General features: G+C 42.0%; 1 protein-coding gene across 6 annotated transcripts in view; it reads right to left on the bottom strand.

Moving 5' to 3' along the window:
- Positions 1-1,031: 1,031 nt before the first annotated feature.
- The window catches only part of LOC137191365 (threonine--tRNA ligase 1, cytoplasmic-like), a 32,356-nt gene continuing 9,891 nt past the window's right edge, over positions 1,032-23,496 (bottom strand). The window contains exons 1-18 of one of the 6 annotated variants that reach the window (XM_067601398.1): positions 14,818-14,988; positions 12,578-12,756; positions 12,372-12,486; positions 11,751-11,872; positions 10,728-10,836; positions 9,752-9,816; positions 9,585-9,663; positions 8,708-8,854; positions 8,492-8,590; positions 6,555-6,724; positions 6,294-6,456; positions 4,793-4,930; positions 4,233-4,310; positions 3,227-3,327; positions 2,087-2,188; positions 1,912-1,984; positions 1,663-1,777; positions 1,032-1,305 (exon numbers count right to left, since the gene is read on the bottom strand). In XM_067601398.1, the coding sequence (XP_067457499.1) occupies positions 1,163-1,305; positions 1,663-1,777; positions 1,912-1,984; positions 2,087-2,188; positions 3,227-3,327; positions 4,233-4,310; positions 4,793-4,930; positions 6,294-6,456; positions 6,555-6,724; positions 8,492-8,590; positions 8,708-8,854; positions 9,585-9,663; positions 9,752-9,816; positions 10,728-10,836; positions 11,751-11,872; positions 12,372-12,486; positions 12,578-12,756; positions 14,818-14,973 (2,154 nt within the window). In that variant the 5' untranslated portion in view covers positions 14,974-14,988 and the 3' untranslated portion in view covers positions 1,032-1,162. Of the gene's footprint in view, positions 1,306-1,662; positions 1,778-1,911; positions 1,985-2,086; positions 2,189-3,226; positions 3,328-4,232; positions 4,311-4,792; positions 4,931-6,293; positions 6,457-6,554; positions 6,725-8,491; positions 8,591-8,707; positions 8,855-9,584; positions 9,664-9,751; positions 9,817-10,727; positions 10,837-11,750; positions 11,873-12,371; positions 12,487-12,577; positions 12,757-14,676; positions 14,989-16,780; positions 20,989-21,112; positions 21,281-22,622; positions 22,881-23,007; positions 23,291-23,496 lie in introns of those variants that run through there. The other 5 variants (XM_067601399.1, XM_067601394.1, XM_067601397.1 and 2 more) reach the window with 5 other exon arrangements.

Consider the following 23,496-nt stretch of genomic DNA (forward strand, 5'->3'; position numbering starts at 1 on the left):
AGTGTGTCACAACTCCATACGTCAGTATATACTAATCGTCTTAGTGTCCTGTTTTTGCAGTTAGAGTACAAAAAAAGTTTAACAAAACAGGAAATGATACAATACACTGATACGTGTCAATCAAACTGTCATCGAAAATTAAACTTGACAAATGGATTTCAAAATGTTTTTCCACTGATTCAATCTTTGTTTTCCTGTCCATCCACAAGCTGCTTCATCATTTCGCAGTCGTGTGACACCCCTCCACTTCCTTCTATTGTGGGAACATAGTATATGATTATCACAGGTACTTCATTTTAACACTTTTCCCGTGTGAAAATACTCATATGTACTCAAAACACACTTAAATTTTGTATGTATTCAACTGGGACTCTGATTAACTTGTAGTCAAATCTGCTGATGTGTCCAGCTAACAGCACCAGCTTTGTCATGAACCTGACACACCTTTCCTCTCTATCCCACCGAAAAAAGCTACGGAAGAACTAAAACACACAATCCGCTCCACCTTTTTCACAACCGGCTGAAGCAGTTGCTTTTGTCCGGTTGACTCAGTTTATTCTCTCGTAGCCAACACCTCCCTCTCTCCCTCGCCTTCTGTGTCACTGTTGTGACTGATGTCTTTTCCATCCTGCTGCCCTCTCTCAATTAAAAAGGAAAAACTTCCAATCCTTTTGACCTTTACCTTGACTTGGGTGTTTCCACTAAACACACATGAAAACACACAGCCCTGACACTGCTGCTCCCTCTCCTATTTTAGTCAAATCCCCCTCCGTATCCTCCCTTTCTTCCAGTCTTTTAAAGGTATGCCTACTTTTCTATTCTGATATCATGACACAAGCTTACGCACGCAGGAGGTTTGCATATTTAATGGCCTTTAGTGAACAAAATTGCAACTGTAGCTGAGTAATGCTGATATGAGACTGATAGTTATCTTAAAATAACATTTAATCTCTACTCTGATTTTTAGCACGCATATTTATCAGTGAATGCCATTAATGGACAAATCAACACAGAGTGAAGAACATGGACAACTATTTTTTTTTTTATATGTACTTTTATTAAAAATTTTAGCAGCCACCTCTTCAGACAGACCTAAAGTACTGCTTGAAACATAAAACAAACAACTTTTACATCAGTGACTCATTATTTCCACGACTTTTTGTCAAAACTCGTCTTGGTTGCTCCTGGTGTCTCGTAGCTGTGTGAGAGACGTCAGCACCTCCTCCGTCGGCCTCCTCCCCAGCTGTTTCCCCCCTCTGCTCCGCACATTCACCGTTCCACTCTCACTCTCCTTATCTCCTACAACTGGAGAAAAACACAAAGAAACACTAAGAAAACGCCTGATTATTTCAAGTATAGAAACGTTAATTGCAATGAACAAGGAGACTGATTTAGTGTAGTAGACTTTAAGAACGTCGGAGCGCCCCAGTAGCCAAATGGTTACTGCCCATGCCTCATAACAGCAACGTCCCTAGCTCATTCCCAGCCAGGGACCCCCTGTTGCATGTCATATCCATCTCTCTCCCCTTGTTTCCTGTCTGCCTCCTCACTGCCCACCACCCAATAAAGGCAAAAACGCCAAAAAAAAAAAAAAAAAGAACATCAGTGACAGACTTTGGTATTTTAAGTAGCTACAGTTTTCATCCTATTATTCATCTTTACCAAATATGTAGTTGTACTGGGCCAGCTGAGCAGAACGAATCTTCTTATTTAAGGTCGCTCCCTGATCTTCATTCAAATCAACCATGAAGCCAGCTTCACGGAACTGCCGGACCACCTTATGAGAACAGAGAAGTACGTCACTTAAGACTGTATCTGTCATGTGCCTCTTACATTAACAAATTAATAACGACAGCCAGAGAGAAAGTCGTCTGCTGCTGTACCACTAGGAAATCTTCATCATAGACTGACCTGCTTGGCGTATGACTCACTGTTGCCACCCACAGGAATAACCATGACCTGCGCCGGAGACAACCACAGTGGCCTTGTTGAGAGAAAAAAGACAGAGAAGTGAGGGTATAGCTACAGTGTCATAACATCCTAATAAAATCCATCTGACTCCACATTTGTATTATTGTCTTCTCACCATTTCCCTCCAAAATTTTCAGCCAGTATAGCGATCATTCTCTCCAGTGATCCCAGCACTGCTCTGTGGATCATCACCGGTCTGTGTAACTGCCCATCTTGTCTGAGAGAAAGGAAAGGAGGGTTATAAATAGAGTGAGGGTTGAGTGATATGACGATATAAACCATCAGGAGATATTAATTTGTCTACAATCCGAGATTTTTGAATGTTTATACCGCAGCATTTTCCCCCATAATATCTCTGGGTTTTTAAGGACATTGTGTGCAAAGCTGCAAATTGATCAGCAGGACTGTTTTGGATCAATTTGAATAAGTAACTTGATCTGCAAAGTATTTGATCAGTTAGATTGACCAAACACTGTCTGGTTATTTTATGCATTAAGGGATAGGTTCAACATTTTTCAATTTATCCTAAATTAATAGTCAATGTCCAAATGAACATTGAAAATGAATGAACAGGAAAAACACTGTCCGTAGAGACACAAAGAGGGACATTATTACTAAAAAGACTGTAACTGTGGAAGATATCCACTTTATCTGACTAACTCAGATTGCTGAAGCCTCATCTTATCTTCAGATTTACTTGAAATACATTTTTTCTCAGAACGAGGACTGTGGATTTTGTCCCCCCTCACTGACATTGTAAGTTCATCTGGAGGGCATCCTCTAATGGTCAGTAAGAACAGGAAGAATGATTACAGCGAGCAAAATGTGTTTCAATTGCATTTACAGAAAATGTGCTGTATCATGACGAATCAATGTCACAACATATAGTCACATATACAGTGATAAAGGATTTCATCCTTTTTGTTCACTCCTACTGTACATGGAGTGTTGAAGAACTCTTTGATACAAAGAGACCATGAAGGAAGTAGGGCAGACGTATAACACGCATAACGAGGTTTAAGGCAGAAACGGGGAGCGTGCTCGCCTGAACTGATAAATTCAATAAAAGGAGCAACCTTTCATAATCAAATTAGGCCCCAATGAAGTTAGATCTGTGCAATTCTTAGGACAATTACTAGACATCATATATAGCAAGCATGTAGGTTTATCAAGCACACAAACACATGCTAGACAAGTGCCAGTGTGCACTACAGATGTAAAAGGACAGAAGGTCAAATCACTGTGACGGACTCACCCGACATACTGGAGATCAAATCTGATTGGCAGCTGGAAGTCCAACTGGATTGTGGCACACTGGTGTTGTCTGCCAATGGCATCTTTGATCTGGATGTCGACCTATGATGAAACATGTAGGCGTGTTGTTATCAGGTTTCACTGCTCTATTCAAGCCAAAACCAACACATCTGTATTCAGAGCTCTGAACTCAGAGACGCTGCTGGGGACAAACTGCATTTTTGTGGACAGCGATTATTACCGACGATTTGCCAAGATAAGCTTAACTAGCTAATTGTGGCTAACACACCCTAGCTTGATGGCTACGAGGAATGTTTGTTTGTTTCATTGAGTGTGTTCATGTGTCTAACCCCACCCTGACTCGACCTACCTCAACTCTCTGTGTCTCCACATGAGCTCGATCATGTAACGTCTGCCTGTCGCCAACTTCCTCTTGATGTTTACCGACTTCTTGCACAAGTATTGTAAATATGAAATCGCCTCAAAGAAAACCAATGTCATTCTCATGTTACGCCTTTTTTCCTATTTTCAAAGCAAAAACACGGGCAACTATAAATACACTGAACAACACATCAAATCTCTCTGTTTTTATTTGTGTTTCTGTGGCTTTGGATGGTGTGATTGGTATAATTTGGGGCTCAAAATGCCTCTCTCTGCGGAGCCAGAAGGAAAACAAACACATCTGTGTTACTCTGTAATCTTTGAAACATCAATTACAGATCCTAAAAGATTGAGTTAGACATGAAAGTGAGACTATGATGTGTGCTATCTACACGTTACTTTTCAAGGAAAGGTGCAACATTTTGGGGAAAACGCTGATTCCCAAGATCAAGTTCGATTAATCAACTAATTGTTGCAGCTTTTTGCAGTAGTCTTTAGCATGAAGGAGAACTCTGCCAGTGACCCAAAGTGTTTTTTGCTAATTGCAGCAGAATCCAAGACAAACAATATTTGCACTTGTGTGTGGAAATCAGTTTCCTAAACTGCATGTTGCCCTTCCCACTGACCTTTGGTCCGTAGAAGGCTCCGTCTCCTGGGTTCAACTCCCACCGCTCACCAAACTGCTGCAGACTCCTCTCCAACCGCTGCTCACACACACACACACACACAAACACACACACACACACACACACACACACACACACAGAGTAAGTAGGCATAGTAAAGAGCACATTAATGCGCATTATGATTTGTGTGTATGTGTGTGTGTGTATAAAGGAGCTGTGGGACCTTGGAACCATAATGTTCAATTACACTCAAGTGAATCAGCTTAAATTGCTGCTGTGCCTATTTAAAAAGGCGTCCATGGGGAGATTTAGAGATATACATCTAACCAGCAGCTCGCCACGGAGCAGCCCTCGACTGGAAAGTACCACTCGCATAACTGATTGCTTAAGTGGATATCATTACACCGTGTCATTTTGTTTAAAGATTTTTTTCTGGAGCTGTGATTTACAGGTCATATGTATTTGAACAGCTGGCCCTGTTGACGACTATGTATGCTTGTGGCTCTTTACTTTATCAGTCAAAATATTTCATTATCATCGTTATCAAAATGTTTGTGTACCTGTTCAGCATTGTCCCACTGTTCAGGCTCTCCGAGGCACGGAGTAGGACGTGTAGACAGGAGGCAGTGGAAGGAAAATCCAAACACTTGATAAACACTCCTCACAAAGTCCAAACAAGCAACAATCTCTTCTTCCAGCTGGAGAGAAATCAGGAAACAAGTATTAGACAAGGGCAACAAGAGGACATAACAATGCAAACAGTTTAGCATGAAGTTTAAAGGGTTAAATTCAAATCAAGGTGGGAAAAAGAAAGAAAATCTTCCAGTGTATTTACTGTAAAGCCCTGAGTGCTCCAGAGATTAAATTAGTATTTCAGAGGCTAACGTAGCAATGCTTATCATATGACTATGATCTCTGTGACTTGACAGGATGTCAACAGAGAGGCTGGAGGAGCACAATCAGTATCATGGGAACATTCCAGGGAACTATATAGGGGATCGGGATTACACAGACTGTACAGCCGCAGAGATGCACATATGGAGGTGTAATGTTTGAAGAGGACAAAGACCTTCATTCATCCAGGCTGCGGCCTCCTGGAATGTCTCAGGAGTTATTTGTACAACCCATCTAATCACTGTAATATGGTTCCACATGTGTCCCATTTTCAGTTTCTATAGCAGGTACAGCAACTTAAAGAATAGGCTCATCATTTTTCCAAGTCGGTCCTAAAACGATATTCAGGTGCTCAAACGAACATTGGCCCCTTTTTTCTTGCTGTAATCATTCCTCCTGTTTATACCGACCGTTAAGAGATTCCTTCATAATGCACATTTAATGTAAGTGATGGCGGACAAAATCCACAACCCTCACTCCATGCAAATGTGTATTTAAAAGCGTATTTGAAGATAATATGAAGCTTCACTCAAAAAGAGGCTAACTCAAGACAGCTGAAGCCTCATATGATCTTCAAATAATCTTTTGCTTAAAGGTGCAGTGCACAGAATTTAGTGGCATCGGAATATAATATTCATTATTTTAATTAGTGTATAATCAACTGAAAATAAGAATCTTTGTGTTTTTGTTACCTTAGAATGAGCCCTTTATATCTACATAGGGAGCGGGTCCTCTTCCACAGAGCCTGCCATGTCCGCCAGACAAACCAAACACTGTCTCTAGAGAGGGCCTTTCGTGTTTTTTGCGGTCACCATAGGTTCTCTTACACGCTTGGAAGAGGATGAGGGGAGGGGGGTTTCACCTAGTTGCAATCTGCAAACTCACTGCTGAACACCAATAAATCCTACACACTGCACCTTTAAAACAACAACTGTGGATTTTGTCCCTCATCACTTACATCGTAAGCACTTTTAGAAGGGATCTTCTAATGGTCAGTATGAACAGGAGGAAAAATTACAACGAGCAAAACCTGTTTCAATGTTCATATGGGCACCTGACGAGACTTGGAAAATTGTGAACTCCTTTAAGAAGTATGCTGTGGTCTAGAAAAGAGAACTTGCCAAAAAAATAAATAAATATCTGAATATTTATTTGTGTTTGATGTACCTGTTCAGGTGTGCAGAAGATGTGAGCATCATCTTGGCAGAACCTGCGAACACGAGTGAGACCTCCCAGAGCTCCAGAGAGTTCATTACGATGCAGCGCTCCGAAGTCGGCCCATCGCAGAGGAAGCTCCCGCCATGAGCGTACACGCTGCTCAAACATAAGGCTGAACACAGGACAGGAGGTGTCTAACAGAGCGCTGGAGTATAGGAATATATGTGTGTGTGTGTGTGTGTGTGTGTGTGTGTGTGTGTGTGCTCTCACCAGTGTGCGGGGCAGTTCATGGGTTTGAGTGCGTAGGTCTGAGAGCCCTCTGATGTCACTGTAAACATGTTCTCGCTGTAGTGTTCCCAGTGGCCCGAACGCTCCCATAATGCAGTGCTGTACAGAGTCGGGGTCACAACCTCGGTGAAGCCTCGCCTTCGGTATTCACTCTGCAAGAGGTCAGGAAGGAAGGATGTGTGTGACAATGAGTGCAGGACACGGTCAGACTGTCACAACACTGTAATAATTGAAGGCTAACAAGAGCAATATCCTGACAGCTAATATGAAGACGTATATCCCGAGGGTGCAATCAGCGCAGTTCATTTATTGTTGTGTTAATGTATAGACATATGCGTTCAGGGTTTCCACCAGAAAAGTTGCAGCCGAATGTCTTTTTGTGTCTGTGTGTGTGTTTGGGGGGGTTGGGTGCTGAACAAAACTTGGCGGAGCGGCTTGTCACTAAAATGAAGAACAGTCCACCTTAAACGTCAGTCCACTTTAAGTGAGCCTGGGCTGAAGTTGTCGCAAACGTCGGTGCTGACCTCCTTCACTTTATCCGGGTGGCGAGCAAGACACGGGAACACGGCTCGGGTCTTGAGGAGTTGAAGCGTTTTTTTCTACCAGCAAACAGCCTAAACTGTACACACACACTGCACTGATACATTTGCAGCTATGACATTACTGCTGACTTCATACTCGCCTTCACACACACGTTCTCTCTCGACCATACATACAACCTACACGCTGAGCTATTCCATGTTTAAAAAACATCTTAAAAATGAATTTTTTAAAAAATTGCCTGTTGCTTAGGACTGACAGGGAGTCAACTTAGGTCTGGCGGGCTGCCAGGCTTGCAATACACTGGTGGAAACCCTGTATGTTTGTGTGTGTCTACGTGTGTATGAGAGACTCATAATGTTTACATGGACAATCATCCAATATTAACCAAATGAAGGAAAGACTGAATCAGCTGCATTTTGTGATTACACAGACAGAATTATGGTCACAGTTGAAGTTTGCATAATCGATTAAGACGTGTGGGGTTTTTCACTTTTAGTGGCATAAACTCAACACGGTTATCAAGTTTCAGTTCATTTAAGGTGGTTGCAGCAGTACAACACATAGCAGAGGGCAGAGGTGAAGTGTTGCAACCCTGTAGGATTCATTTATTTTTAATCATTTTATGAAAACTTTTACTATCTTTGCTACCAAAAAAAGAGTAGAATTTATGTCTGAAACAGCCAAATATAGACTACAGGGGTTAGGGTATCTTTGGTTTCATATTTCTATCACTGTGTCATCATTTACAAATAATCTCTTCTAAGGGTTCAGTTTAGAAAACAAGCTTGTGTCTGTGTGGTCAACTGAGTGTTGTTTTTGTAGCAGTTTTCATATAGATATATATATTTTAGCTCTACAATCATTTTCTACTTTGTAAAGCTGTAAAGGTAAATGTCCTGAATCACCTTCGTTGGTAAAAATCGCTAAATTTGTACACAAAGTCATAAGGGGTTTACAATAGCAGCAATATGATAGTAAGATAGGGAAATGAAATGAGGAGGGGAAGGTTTTGGTCATTAATCAGGCTATAATCTGTAGCATGTAAACAGGAATATGAATATTTAGAGTTAGAATTAGAGTTCCATAAACCAGGAAAAACCCTGATATTTAGGGAGTACACCTGCGTATGTGAGAAAAGTTGTATAGAGCCTTTCGTGGCTCCAGATGGAGCTGCACAAAACCTCATAAACTGCCTCAGCTGGAGCTGAAAATTACAAGTTTGAAAATGAAAAAAAAATCTGGGAGTGTGAAGTTAGAAAGGTCAGTGAGGTCACCAGACCTCGGCAGCCCGCTCCTCATCTCTGCTTCAGGTTTGCAGCTCGAGGCTACATTAGCTGCTACTAGCAGCTACTAACTGCTACTAACTGTATGTTCACCTTAATAAAGTCAGTGAGGGTGTTGTAGATGTGGGCTCCTTTAGGGAGGAAGAAGCAACTGCCTGGACTGACGTCATTGAAGAAGAACAGCTCCTGGTCCTGCAAAAAACACAGATACATGACATTTATGACCACAAATCCCTTTTTTCACCATTCAGTTTTACTCATTAGTTGATTTCAATCTATTCATCTCTACTAATATGAATTTGATTTTACCGTCCCGATGCGTCTGTGGTCCCTCCGCCGTGCCTCCTCTTGCTCCTTCTCCCATTCCTCCTTATCCTTCTCTCCTGGAAAGGCCACACCTAACAGACGCATCAAACTTGCGGACTCTGTGTGATTGACCAGGGTCACGGTGGACAGCTGGGATGCGAGAGGGCAGACGGAGGCAGAGTGTGGAGCGGTGGAAGTAAGAACACAGAGAGGAAATAATGAGTAAATAACGGAAAGAGAAAGGGAGAGTGAGGGTCAGCCAAAAGACGGAAGGCTGAACCGATGACAGTGACAGTATGTGTGATGGATGGCAGTGTGTTTGTTACAGCCGAGAACAGGAAACTGGCCTCTGACAAACACAACATCCTGCTGCTGATATTTCCAGCATGGCTGCCATAGAATCCCAGTCTACCCAGTGACAGCCCAGTATGGAAAACTCTCCCTGGATCAATAAATACGAGGAAAATTCCATTTACCTAGCATGCGTCCCACAAGACAGATGGTCAAACGGGTCCAAAATAAACATATTTTTAACGATTGGACGAGATTAATCCTGCATCTTCGACCATCATCTGCCACATAAATTCTAAACGTTATTGTTTGTTTGCTGCTTTTATTATAAAATAGGTTTCAAGTATCGAATTATAATAAAATAATAGAATTATAATAGATAAAACAGTGTTTGGCTTTCAAGGGACTGGCCATCAATCTGCAAGCTGCAATTTAATAAAACTGCTAATGCACAAAGCTAAAGGAAATAATGACATTTAGGAAGCAGATGTGGCATGAAAATTCAAGGACAAAAAACAGAAACAGAACACAAAACCGCACAGATGCATGCAGAGGACAGATGATTACACAGACACACACACACACACACCTGGAGCATCTTGAAGACCTTGAGGAGGCCTGTGTGTGGGAGGAGGGGACCATTACAAACTGCTATGCTGTCTCCACACCTGCGTCACACAGAAAGGATGAAACGAGCCTTTTAGTGAGCGTTTACGAGACACTGAGTCAACATCAGGTGTGCGTATTTGTACATGCCTGTATACTGAGACGGTGGGGCCATTCATCTGTTCTTCCAAAAGCTGCAGTCTCAGCTTACTGTTCTGTAACAACAAAACACACAAAACACACAGATAATTCATATTTATTTGCAGTTCAATATGGACAACAGGACAATAAGAAGGAGTCTGACCTTTATAAGCAAACACGGGGACAGCAGACAGTATCATTTGTACTTATAAACATGAGCCACGCCTACACAGTGAGTAATATCACTGCTACTCGCACAGTAGCAAAAGGCAACATATATAAACGCTCAGTTACACAAGCTGCAACAGGTACAGTGTAAGTCAATATGGCAGAATGACAGCAGGTCATTGATATACTACCAACATTATTATATTGTTCTATGAATTCTTTGTCTTAATGTGCTTTGTGGTCTATTATGTTTGGGCAGAAGACATTCACCAGGCCTACATGAAGATATGTTCAGCAACAAATAAACACCAGAAGGGCAGCATTAGCAAAGTGAAAACATAAAACACTGATCAACTGAATGAATGATGGGAAAATGTGAATTAACATCCAAAACAGATGTTTTTCTGTTGTTTTTTTTGTTTGTTTTTTCTGTGTGTGTGTTTTTGTTTTGTTATGTTTTTGTTATTTCCATTGTGTAATGCTGAAAATATGTTGTCAATAAAAATTTAAGGGGAAAAGAAAAAACACTACTAAGTCAACAAACTATATCCTTAAAACAGACCCTTTTCAAGGCGTCACACATTTTGACACGTCACTGCCGGAGAAGCAAAGGTGTAATTAATGACATCAGTAACGACTGCAGCTCATTTATGTGGTATTGTGCATGCTGGCTCACGCTGGGACACTATAAAAGAAAAGGAGCATTTCTTAATGTTAGTAGTTACGCCTGTGCTTTACTTGCTATGACAAGTCAAAGTGGAAAAAATGATCTATTTGTCGTCCCTGTTTCAACTCAGACATAGAGTGTGTTTCTGACCTGGAAGAGCTCTTGGATCTCTTCTGCATTGAGATCCAGTCTGGACAGAGGAAGTTTGAGGGCTGCAGCTGCTTTACATCTCTCCTCCACATCGCTCAGAGACAGGCCGCTGTGGGTGAGGACAAATAAAAAAACATCAAGAGCTGAAAAATCTGTGACAGAGCTTGAGGGGGGGGTTGTGTGGTAGAAGCACCAGTTTAGAGAACAGAAACTTAGAAACTGAACCAAATATCATGAAATTATCACTTTTGTAACACTTAACTTTAAGTCCCTATATTTAGCTTTTATAAGCAGTAATCAAGCAGTTAATTAATTGTTTTTAACAAACTATAATGAAGTTTTACGCAGATATATGGACATATTATATAACGTCTCCTATAAAAGACATATTTTATAATAAACTGTATTTTACTACATTGGGTGCCCACAGGAGGAGTTACAGCTGTTGACAAACACATTAATTAACACTTATGTCTGCTTACAACTACATTATAATGTGTTATAAACAATTTATTTACTGTATGTAAAATGTGTATAAACACTATATAGGGGGACTTGAAGTTTAAGCGTTACCATTCATTTTTCAGTTGAAGTTCTCAGTTGCTAAACATTAAGGCTCATCTATAAGTATAACATCATATTTTCTTGACTCAAGTAACTGTTGTTAACTCTAAAGCCTAAAAGATAAAGAAGGAAAAGATGGGAAACTGTTCACAGCCTTCAAATCCACAGCAAAAAGGCGATTTAGTTTAGTGTTAATAAAAAGAGGCATCTCATTGCTTATTAAAATGTTAAAGTTTAAGTATTTTGACATTTAGCTGAGGCCGAATGACTGGAAACAATTTTCAGGGATGAAAGCAAATTTCAATTCCGCAAGTGCAACCACACAGAAATTTCTGACTCGCTCGAGTGTCTTGAAATCATCATCGACTTGAAATTCAATGCGAGAGCTGACACTGAACTCAGTGATGACCTGAAAGCGACCTGTGTTCCTTTATCAGTGTGATTACATGGACGTCTCACCTGTTCTCCAGCAGATGGTCACAGTAAAGCCCGAGCTCTGACGCTCCTTCTCTGCACACCTCGGCACCAAATACGCCTTCCAATACCCCGCCCAGGACACACGCTCCTGTCCTCCATGCTGCCTGTGGAAAAAGGAAAGCGGGTGGTACAGAGACGTTTAGATACAGAAATCTAGTAGATGTTGTGTTGTCTTTTTGAATTAGAAAGGTTTCTATGTGGGATAACTGGTCTGGAAAGATCAATGACAGCTGGTCTCTAAATGCAGAGAAAATGTTTCTCCAGTGCCTCTTTAACTACCTCCTCTGGCTTCTGAAACACAGCAAGCATCCTTTACAGAAGGTTTTAAGACTCTATAATCCCACAATTACTTATTATATTTGAAACAGAATGAACAACATCCACTCTTAGCTATGTAATGATGTGACTTTAGTTATCTTTTATTGCCTTCTAATGTTTCATCCCAGTTATCCTTCCTTCACTGTTAAGATGTTTTCCACTCAAGTCATGAAAGAGTGATGGGGAAAAAAAAAACACTTTTAGAATATTTTAGAATATTAAGATCCACCTTAAAAGGTAATGTGTGAAAACAAGCTAAAGGGAACATTAAAGGAGTGCGATTACCTGTCTTCCCTCAAGTGTATCAAACCCAAGAAGTTGCAGTTCACAGTCTGCCTCTAGAGGCCGTCCGAGCTCCCACAGCTCCCCGTTCACCTTACCAACCAACGCTCCCTTCACACTGCAACAACACACGCAATAACACTGTTATATCACTGGAGCCAGAACAAAAACAACTGTAGAATATATATCTGTATGTGTCATGTATTTACCGGACACTCTGAGCGACAGAAACAGGTGTGGTGACACCAGCTGTTCCCTTTACTGTTCGGCCATCAGCCAGTCGGATACTGAGAGGCTTCTTCTCTGTAGCTTCAAATCTCTTCTGGTTGCTTTGTTTCTCCCTGAGAGACTCAAAGACTCGCAGTTGCTCTGATAAAGCAGAGGACACCTGCAGCCGGACAGGAAAAAACGTAGGTAATGAAAAGATGAGCAGGTGAATTAGGAGGTAGATGCAGAGAGAAGAGAGAGAGAGGGAATATAAGAAGCATAAAAGCAGTTTAAAATACATGTGAGGAAGATGTCGCTCACAAAACTACTTTGTACAGTAGAGCTGGGATATATACTGTGATACTGTAGCTGTATACACTATATTCTAGATACTCTAATAAAAACTACCTATTGTCAGGTTGTAATTTTTGTTACAACAATGTCATAAAGAATTTAAATTTAAATCTTTTTCTCAGCTTAAACTCTGAATTGTGGCTCCAACACACCATATTATTATTTATTTCTCTGTTCTTGCTGAGTGACTTCACAAATAAATGTTTCGGCCAGTTTTAACATCTTTTCTAAGTACAGTAACTGTATCCCCACACTTACTTTAAAATGAATAATAACCTTATTGATATAAATAGGGTGGACCAAATATTAGAAGATCATCTCTCAGTATATATAAATGTTGCACCAAGTTTGAACTAAAAATCTGACTTTCATGAACATGATAATCTTCAGTTTTTGTTTAAATTGTGGATTTAACTTTATGGTCATTTTGGAGGCTTCAATTTGTAATGGTCTTGAATTATACTGTGTTATAAAAGGCAGCGTTTATAATAATTTGTCCTTCCCACTTATATCAGTAATGGTAGACAAAATATTAGAAACACCTCTCAGTGCAACACAAAACAAATCAACAGCACAACAAACTATGACCTCAAAATGACCATAAAGTTGAGTGAACACCTGTTTAAAGCAGTTTCAAAGAAAAACTGTGCATTAATTTAAACTAGGTGTACCTAATAAACTGGTGTGTATTGATACATCAAAATCAAATACTGTGATGAAACTATCTAATCTGGTTATCAGCAATGTAATAAAGCTTCAACGTTGTCTATTACTCAGCTTAATGGCTGCTTTCTAGCAAAATGATGCCTAAAGATAATCCACTATTCTACTTAAATGTGTGAACTAACTAATGAGTAAACAACTCAAATTCCTCCATATTAGCCTTATGATTTTCTTCTAACTATATCACCCACTTAACGTAGTTTACATAAAGTAGGAGGGATGCAACTAACAATTATATTCATTATCGATTAATCTTTCGATTATTTCCTTGATTAGTTGTTTTGTCTATGAAATGTCAGAAAATGGTGAAAAATGTCGATCACTGTTTCACAAAGCCCAAGATGCTAACTTAAATGTCTTGTTGTCTCAACAAATATTCCACAACCCAAAGACATTCAGTTTACTGCTATAGAGGAGAAAATATTCAAATATTCATGCAGAAATAATCACATTTAAGTAGCTGGAACCAGAGAATTTTGACATTTTTGGTAAAATAAATTACTCAAAGCGATTAATCAATTATCAAAATAGTTGGAGATTAATTTTCTGATCAACTAATTGTTGCAGCTCTAGAGTCATATATATATAGCCTATATAAAAAAGTCATAGCCAGAAAATTACAAATTAAAATTAGTTTGATTACTTCTACTTTTTAGAGAACCTCATAAACAAATGAGAGAGCAGAGAGAGGAAGAGGAGGGTATGGTCGGGTCCATCTCACTCATATCAAACACTGTATATACTGTAATACACTCTCTAATACACTCTTTATACTATTCATCCCATAAATTACAGCTGTCTGTGCAAAACACAAGTGTCAGGCCTTTACTAACAACCTGAGAATGACAGAAATTATACATAAAAGTAGAAAAGTTTAACCCAGCAGACAAAAACACATCTGTATTCTCACTTCAGCCTTTGACAGGAGAAGCTGACCAGCAGCTGCAGCTCACAACACATCCTGCAGTTGAGGCTAATGTTAGTTAGCTCAAGACAGTGTGTCACAGTAATAACACCCTCGCACCTTGCTGTACCTCCTGTGCACGCGGATTGTCGCGCGAGCCGTCGACCGACAGACAACCAGCCGGAGCAGCTGTGTCACCGCCATCCCAAACACACCTGCCTAAACACACATGCGCTCATTTCAAAAAACACAACCACTCACATTCACTGCCACCCTTCTCTGCAAGCGGCCATAACGCCGGAAGCACGGATTAAGGACAGCGGCGGTGACGTAGTAGTTAGCGGAAACCTGCGACGCTGCGTGCGCGCTCCAGAGCGGATACACCGGAGCGCGCGTCCGCAGAGCAGCTGCACACATGGATAAAAGGATGAGACATCTGCAATTTTTCTTTAAGAAAAAAAGGCTGATGAATAATAACCCGATTTAACACCTGAAGGCATGCACAGTCGGGTATTTCACTGGATTAAAAATATGCCGAAACGTTCACGTACAACTCGTTTTCACTTTGGAAGTTAGCGACAGGTGAAGCACAACACAAACCATCCATACTCATAGCAGATCAGCTAAACTGCGATCCTCTGAGTATTTGTCACACTGAGCGCCACCGACCTGATGCATCATGAGCTCCATGTCGGGAAAACTGCGCACTTATATTTACGAGACATCCACTGTATTTATATCTGTATTTAAAGTCTGCTGCCCGAAGCACAAGATCAATAGATCAATAACTAAATGAATGCAAGTTATATCTCACTCTCGACAAAAACTAGTTTAACTGTAGCTACTGTTCAAATTGAAAATATTACCTTGTGGAAACTACTGCAACAAAGACGCAATGAAAAAAGTTATAAAATGTTAAAACTTAAAAACTGAGCGCATTGATCATTGCAGGATATTTTAAGCAAGTACTAACTCTCAGGTCGACTACTGTAACATCAGGACGCCTTCTGAAGTTAATGAACAACTCAGTGAATACGGAATAGGGGACGTGATGTTTTGGTTTTCACCATTTTCAAAGGGACTGGCCTGGTATGTGTGACGCCTGAAAAATAAAAAATAAAAAAATAAAAAAAGATGAAGTACCACGGATTGACCACATGGGGGCGCCACAGCACTTCTACATAAATACTTGTGCATTCAAATAGAGAAGTTTTCATCTCACTGAGTTAGTGACATCACTCCAAACTTCCAACATCAGGACCATTTCACTGTAGTTGGGTTATCTGCATTTACTGCACCCTTTATGGGGTTTAAAACATGTGTCTGAGTCCAGTATGTCGTCACATATCATCACATGTGAAAATGATTAAAAAGAACAGACTGAATGTGGGATTTAGTGGATAGAAGTTTGATATGTAAACAAGTTACATGTTTAACTAGCAAGATGTCTCTCAGATAACTACCGAACAAGGAGAGCTGGGATATGAACTCAGCATTAAGAATTAACAGTTTGTCTAATATCAAATATTAATTATTTACCGGCAGAATGATGGCATACAGGCCAAAATTAAACATTTCCCTTTGAATGTTCACTATCCCTGAAAGATTGTGCCGCAACATGAATGCAACAAGTTCTTGCATCCTTATTGTGATAATTTCAAAAAGTGGTATTCCAGTAAAAAGTTCTGAATTATGGCTAAACTGGGTTATCAACCAGTCGCTACGTCACAATGTGCACGAGGTGTTAAAGCTGACATCACTGGTGTTACATGACATGTCTAGTATGTGGCTCTGCAACAACAGTGTGCATTGTAGTGTTCAGGTGTTTAAAGAAAGAAAAAGAAACAAAAATCTGTCTTCTCGAGGAGGTTAAGTTATAGAAAAAATGTTAAGAGAAAACAGCAAATAACCTCTGATGTTAATCTAAGACAGAGCACCTGCTGCTTACAGTCAACAGTGCAACCACAAATGGATGTGTGTGAAAACTGGATACAAGTATTTCCATGAAAGCACTGAGACTCAAGTGATGTCTTTAAAAAAAAAAAAGAAGAAAGAAAGAAAAAGCAAAGTCTTCCTCACATTACTGTGATATACTCTGTGTGGGGGGAAAAAAAGAAAAGAAAAAAGTATCCACCCCTTAACGTATGCATATATTCACTGTGACAAATACTTGCTGCAGAATGTGTGCATGTTCATCACACCAGAAAGGATTGGACACTCAAACACCAGTGATATAGCATCATTGATGAGAACAGCAATAGCAGTTAAACTTGTCAGATACACACAGACCATCAGCTTTGTCACATCTTCAGTCATTTTCAAACTCAATTTGTCAAACAAACTTGTCGTGAGGTCAATATATAAAAACAACTCTAATGTTAAACTCGGCAGGTGATGAGTAAAGCTGTCTATAACAATTGATTCTAGCTTTCTCGCTCTTCTCTTTCAAACAAATGTGATCCAGTGAGTGATTGCCGAGATGACAGACACCATTTACAGACAGTAACAGGCTTGTATAACATTCAGTAACACATCATGACTCTGATGAAAGTGAGAAATGTGATATTTGTTGTTACATTTTGACAATGTAAGTATCTATTCACTAACGTTATGCAGGAACGTTTGCAAGTGCTCATTGTGTCTTTTAACTGCTTTTTTTCTCCCCCCCCCCAAGTCAACTTGTAAATGAACACAGAAGACGACACACACTCCATGATCAGATAAACACAGGAGACACACGAGGCTTTGAGCGGCAACACTTGACATGCATCTCTCGCTACGCGGGTACACGTCATCTGAGTATAAGACCTCTGCAATTCCTGCAGAGGAGGGAGGATTATTGCCGATGAGCTGACCTTTTTGTAACCCCCACGATTGTTGAGAGGTGCAGAAGTGTTTTCGGACAAAACCATGTGAGTACAAGGTAAGCACAGGGGCTTGAGGGCAAAAGCATGAAAATTAGCAAAAGAAACAAAAGGAGAGGAAGGGGCCAAAACAACTGGAGTATTTTAAATGAACCATTTTCAAAAACAATCCTAATTAGCTCAAATCCTTTCACCCTCTGATGCCATCTGTGGGTGCTGCTGCAAATGGAAAAAAATACGCCAATTCTGTCTAGTAGAAAAATACAGCGCAAAAAACATAAGAGGTGTTAATGCATTATGGAAAATGGCAGCAGCTGTGCAGGTAAATGACAACAATTTCTCTGAAAACATGGCAAGAAAAAGGTTTAGCTGTGGTTTAGCGCACATAAACTAAACAGCGCAATTCAAGTGGTAAATATTGACCAAATAAAATACCCCCCCCGCCCCAGTTGAATTGAAACTCTGGATTTTATTCAAGTCAGTACATGTTGAAGCCTAGCATGAGTGTGGTTCAAACTCCCCCCCCTCCCTTCACACCGCCGCCCGCTATCCACTACTGAGGGTCTTCATGACTCAGTCTAACTTGAAGCGCGCACAGGCAGACATTTATGTTTGAAATAAAAATACATAATTAATCTTCACTCTCCTCTTCTGTCTGGTGGTTTTTCGAAAAGGAGGACAGAAAGGTTGCAATAGATACTGTAGCGAATATTCTTCTGGAGCTAAAAAGCTTATCCAAGGCCTCAATCACAGTAAAGACGGGGGGGTGCGTGAGTGACCTTCATTGTCCTCTTTTTTTTTTTTTTTTTTTTTTTTTTTTTACAGAAAGAAGAGTTTGAAGAAGAAAAAAGCTGTCAGTCAAGTCTTTATATTTACAAGCTTAGAAATATACAGTGGGAGGGACAGATGGGTGAGAGAAAAGGTCTTAGCAAGAGAGGAATATTATTTACAACAGGTACTCTGGAAAGAAGAACAAGTGTTAAACTCAGCTGCAACACAAATCTCATCACTTCAAAATGAGAAATACCTTTTTTTTTAAGACACACAGCACACACATCCATTTTCTTTCCTCTGTACCCCCCATGAGACCCATACCTTCTCTTTTGCTCTCTCTCTCTCTCTCTCTCTCTCTCAGGAAATGTAACCCAAGAATTCACACAAGTAGGAAAACTGTAAGGGATTAAAACAAGATGACCAGATGTGTAGTTTCTATTCTGTGTTTACTATCTGTGTTTTCTACCAATGGTTATGTGACTCCTAATGAAACTTATCTCCTGTGTATGGAAGGATGGGGAAAAATAAGGGTAGATTTAGGGTTACATGACACTCTGCACTATGTAACTGATAACTTCTTACTGTACTGTACAGTGTAAGATGACTGGCTGGCTTGAAGCATGATTTAATCAGCTATTTACACACAACTGAAGGTAGTTTTAATTCAAGCTAATTAACAGAGTAAAAGATATCTAGGCTCATACCAGCAGGGCTAACACACACACTGCGCTGGGTTTAGCTAGATGTGTGGCTTGCGCTTCTCATTCAGCATGTCGTAGATGACCACTTCAGTAGCGCGGGGGTAGGAAGGGTCTCTTCTGCGCATGGAAGGGACCGCCTGTGAATGGAGGACCGGGTCGCTTGCCGCCGCGAAACCCCCCTACGGGGAGATCTTTGTTAAACTGCTGAGAGGGGGTTCGGCCTCGCAGCAGAGGTCTCTGCGGGATGGGGACTGAGAGGATAGGGGGGCGAGGGCTAGGTAGGTTCAGGAGGGGAACGGGGTTAGAGGTTTGGTTGCGGGGCTGAGCTGGAGGACTGGCGGGGGGTTTCTGGAGAGAAGGGGCACCGGACTGAGCGAGAGGGCGAGCAGGCATGGTGTCGGCTGCGGGGGAGTTGGGAGTGGAGGGGGAGGGTGTGGAGGATGTGGGAGACGGGGATGGAAGAGGTAGATTCAGAGGCTCCTTCACTCTGCCCAGTAAGGGTGGAGGAACACCGGGGGTGCCTGGGCGGTGGAGTGGGGGTGCGTGGCGGGGGACAAAAGGCTCTTTAACTGTGCCGGGACGGGGAAGCTTAGGAGGCTCGCCTAACAACGACGACATGAGGGGAGGAGGGGTCACTTTGTTTCCTCTAGGCCCCATTCCCCCTCGCTCTGCACCTTCAGGTCTGACTGGGGGAGGAAGAGATAGGGGACGGTCAACGGGGACCAATACTCCCCCAACCATGACTGCTGAGGGCACAGCGGAGAGTGTGGGTGGAGGGGAAGGGCGCTGCGATACGGGAGGCGGAGGGGGTCGAGGGATTGGCGGAGGGGTGCTGAAGAAAGGGGATGTAGGAGGAGGATGCTGGTGGAGGTGTGATGGAGGAGGAGTCTGCATGTTCTCTGTGTGGTAAGGCATTTGGAACGGCGCTTGGGGGGGAGGCGGATGCGAGTGAGGATGGGACGGAGGAGGGTGAAGATGTGGAAGGAGGAGATGGGGGGGAGGTGGAGGCATGGAGGGGGTCATGTCCTCAGTGTTAAGAGGAGGGGGGACAGAATGCGGTGAGGGAGGTTGAGGTTCCATGTATTCCTCCTCTTCATACCACATCGCGCCCCCTGGCCGACTGCCGCCCCCTCCCCCTCGCCGAGAGCCTCGGCCAATCACGCGGATGCTCTCTACTGTCTTGATGCGCTCTCCTGCAAGCGGCCGGTTTGAGTAGCCCAGAGTTTGGATGGGTGCCCCTTCGGTGCAGGGCGACACTAGTGTCTCAATACGATGATACTGGCCGTCCTTCCCATCCCCACCTGGCGACTCATGACTTTTCCCCTTGTCCTCTCTTTTTCCGCTCAGACCGCCATCATCTGAGCCAGTGCTCGCCTTACGAGAGCCTGCGGAGGGTCTCCTTTCTCCCATCACTCTGGTGTTTCCCATCATCTTCAGCTGGCTGTGTTGTCCATCTTTCTTACCCTTCATCATCTCATTACTAGGGGAAGAGGCGACAGCAGCCTGCTTCCTCATCGCTTCATCGTCCTTTAACTTTGTGCCGCTCCTTTTCCCAGCTCCGTACCGGGAGAAGGAGGAACCCGCAAAGTCTCCGTCGTTGTTGCTTCCTGACGGGGTGATCACAGCATCCCAGGGTTCGCTGCGGTACGCCGTGGGTGAGAGATTATGACCTCCGGATGACCCTAGAGACTCTGGCACACTCCCGGGTGTGTCCATGATCTCATCCTGGGTGGGGGTGCCAGCAGCCTCATCTCTCACTGGGGTCCCATCCACGCCGTCTGGACTGACATCACCTAGAGCCAGACTAAAACCTGGATTTCCCTGCAAGAAACTGTTGATTTTGGATTCTAGGCTGGGGGGAGAGGCAGACAGAGCTGAGGGACGAGGAGGGGGAGGAGGAGGGGACAGCTGTCTCTCTTTCTCCCAGTCTCTGGTTCTCTCAGGTGTGTCTCGTTTGAGGCTGTTCCCCAGTGCGGGTTTTGTTTTTGGGGTGGTTGGGGTGAGTGGGGTTTTGACTGTTGATGATTCTGGGGAGGTGCGGGTGGGAGGAGTGGGGGTGGTGTTTGTCACACTTTGCAGGAGAGAGGACAAACCTGCAACGAGACAGAAATAGACGGGGGCAGAGAAGAAGAAATGACAACATACGAGATGATTAAATAAGGTGATTAGTAATCATTTTTTCATGTGAAATACAAGAAAAGTGTGCTCATGTCTTACCTGGTGTGTTTGTTTTAGACAAAGCATTGAGTATGCCTTCAGGTGTGATGTCAACACGTGACAGGATGCTGGCCAGGGCGGGGCTCGGAGGAGTCGCTTTGGAGGCTGCTGATTGGCCAGACGGGGTGGTGGGTGTTCCCGGAGACGGTCGAGGTGACGAACTAGCTGCTGGGATGCAGACAAGAACATAAAGGGATGCATCAAAGCTATAGCACAAATTCCAGAAATTACTAAAATGCATAAAATTTATCTAAAAGTCAAAGCTACGTTTTTTATGTTCTGTAGACATCATGCAGGTCACAGATCTGATTTTTATAAGACCAACTGATCTAAAATAACTCAAATACTTTTGAAATACCCCAAATCAGAAATGTATCTTTTGATCCATTTGATTTTGTCCAAATAACCCATGTCAGCCATTTTAAGAGCAAGACATTGATACATGGTATAAAATGACATATAAACGGTATAAAATGGTAGGAAGAAAAAAAAAAAAAATCAGGTTATAAAACTCCAAATGGTAAGAATTGCCTCTCATAACAAGAATAAAAACAGGCTTTTACAAGTTTTTGTTTCATGTTTAACACACTGAATTGGCAATTAGAAAACACTCAAAACTGTACGTCGCCCAGGTTATAAATATAGATGGAAATAATGACATTAATTCTTTAATAAGTAATTTACAGCTAAAATGAGTCGAATAATTAAAAGATAGGCCTTCCATGTTTGGTTTATGATGAGTCATTCCAGTAGTAATAGTTATAATTTCACATAATTAGGCCAAAACGCACTGAGAGCGATAACCGACGCCTCATTTGACGCGCGTCATTTAATGTTCCTGTGGCGCACTGCGGGCATCAGATTTGAAATGCCAACACCACAGAACCGACACACATTCGTCCTGTTGTTCTTTGTGTTTACTGCTGCGTTAGTTGGACGCAATGAATGAATGAAAAAGAGAAATGCAGAAGAGGAAAACGATACTAAGAGCTTCTGTTTCCACAGTAAATCATCTGTGGAGCGCTTTATGGTTATTTATTTGTGCTTTAGAACGTACCCGCTGTGAAATAATCAGAAAATACCACTTTATTTCTCTCATTCACCGCTCGCTCTCCTCAGCCACTGCCACGCTGTCTCTCTCTCGCTTTCACCATGTCTCTTTATCGGCTGCAGAAAAAACAGCTTTGGTTTCTGGGTGCTCATTTGACGCTCCAAAATTGAAACGAGGTGGGCGCCTCTTAACGCTTTTGATACGTGTTCAGCCATTTAAAACGATGAGGTGTACTTCAAAACGCTTTCAGTGCATTTGGGCCTTTCCAAACTTGCTAACGCTATACTGATGAGAAAACAACAGTTGATTCTGGCTCACACAAAGTGAAAATATCATCTGTGATATTTTATTCATTCAGTCAGAACTGGGAATTGAACTATGCCACACACATTTTTAAATCCCCACTTTTAGCTACAGGTTCTGATCATTGTTTCATGTTCCCTCAATTTCCAAACGCACCTGTACTCTTCATGGCAGAAGTGAGTGAACTGAGAATGGAGCTGATCTTTCCCAGGTCCACCTTCGCCAGATTGACTCCCAGAGGGTTGGCTGCAGTATTCTGAGCAGTGGTCGAGGTGGGAGTCACTGGGCTTGTGGCAGCAGCAGTAGTAGCATTAGTCTTAGAAGCTTTCGTAGGTGTGGTTGGAAGCTTCGACACGGCATCCAACTTTGTCGTCTTGGCAACAGCAAGGGACGCCTTGTCTTTCTTGTCATCTGCTCGTGAAGACAATTCAAAGAGGTCATACATTTTCAGATATGAATCACAATATTGAAGCTGGAATATGTACATTTCTCCACAGTGCGACCTCAAATCAGACTAAACACAACTATTGTAGCCACTAACCCCCTGCTGAGACAGCGTCTTCTTCATCAGACACGTCCATGTCTTCCATGTCTCTGTTGTCACAAGGTACTTCTCCTTCATCCATGGCCTTTCCATCCAGCTCTGGATCCACCTGGGCTCTGCTGGCCCCTAGTCCCAAAAAGGGTGAGTCAGAGCCTGTGGGGGAGGGGGCGTCTTCAGAGGGCGAGGGGACAGGAGAATCTTCAGGTCCAGGTAGAGTGGACTTGAGGGAATCCAGTTTTCTTTTAAGACTGGCCACACGGTTGGCGAAGGCGTTGTACGCCTGAGAAGCAGAAAGAGAACAGAAGAAACAAAAGTTAATATGATGTTGTTACCAGTTGTCAAAGAAATATGGGAACAATGGGTTTAAATGTCTGCATCATCATTTTACAGACAATATTTTTGAATATTGAAGCAAAAAAATTACATGAATCCATAATTAAGAAATAACTGCTAAAACTTTTTCGAATTCTTTGCTCAAAACTAAAT

This window comes from Thunnus thynnus, chromosome 10 (genome assembly GCF_963924715.1).
Source record: "Thunnus thynnus chromosome 10, fThuThy2.1, whole genome shotgun sequence".
NCBI classification, from domain to species: domain Eukaryota; kingdom Metazoa; phylum Chordata; class Actinopteri; order Scombriformes; family Scombridae; genus Thunnus; species Thunnus thynnus.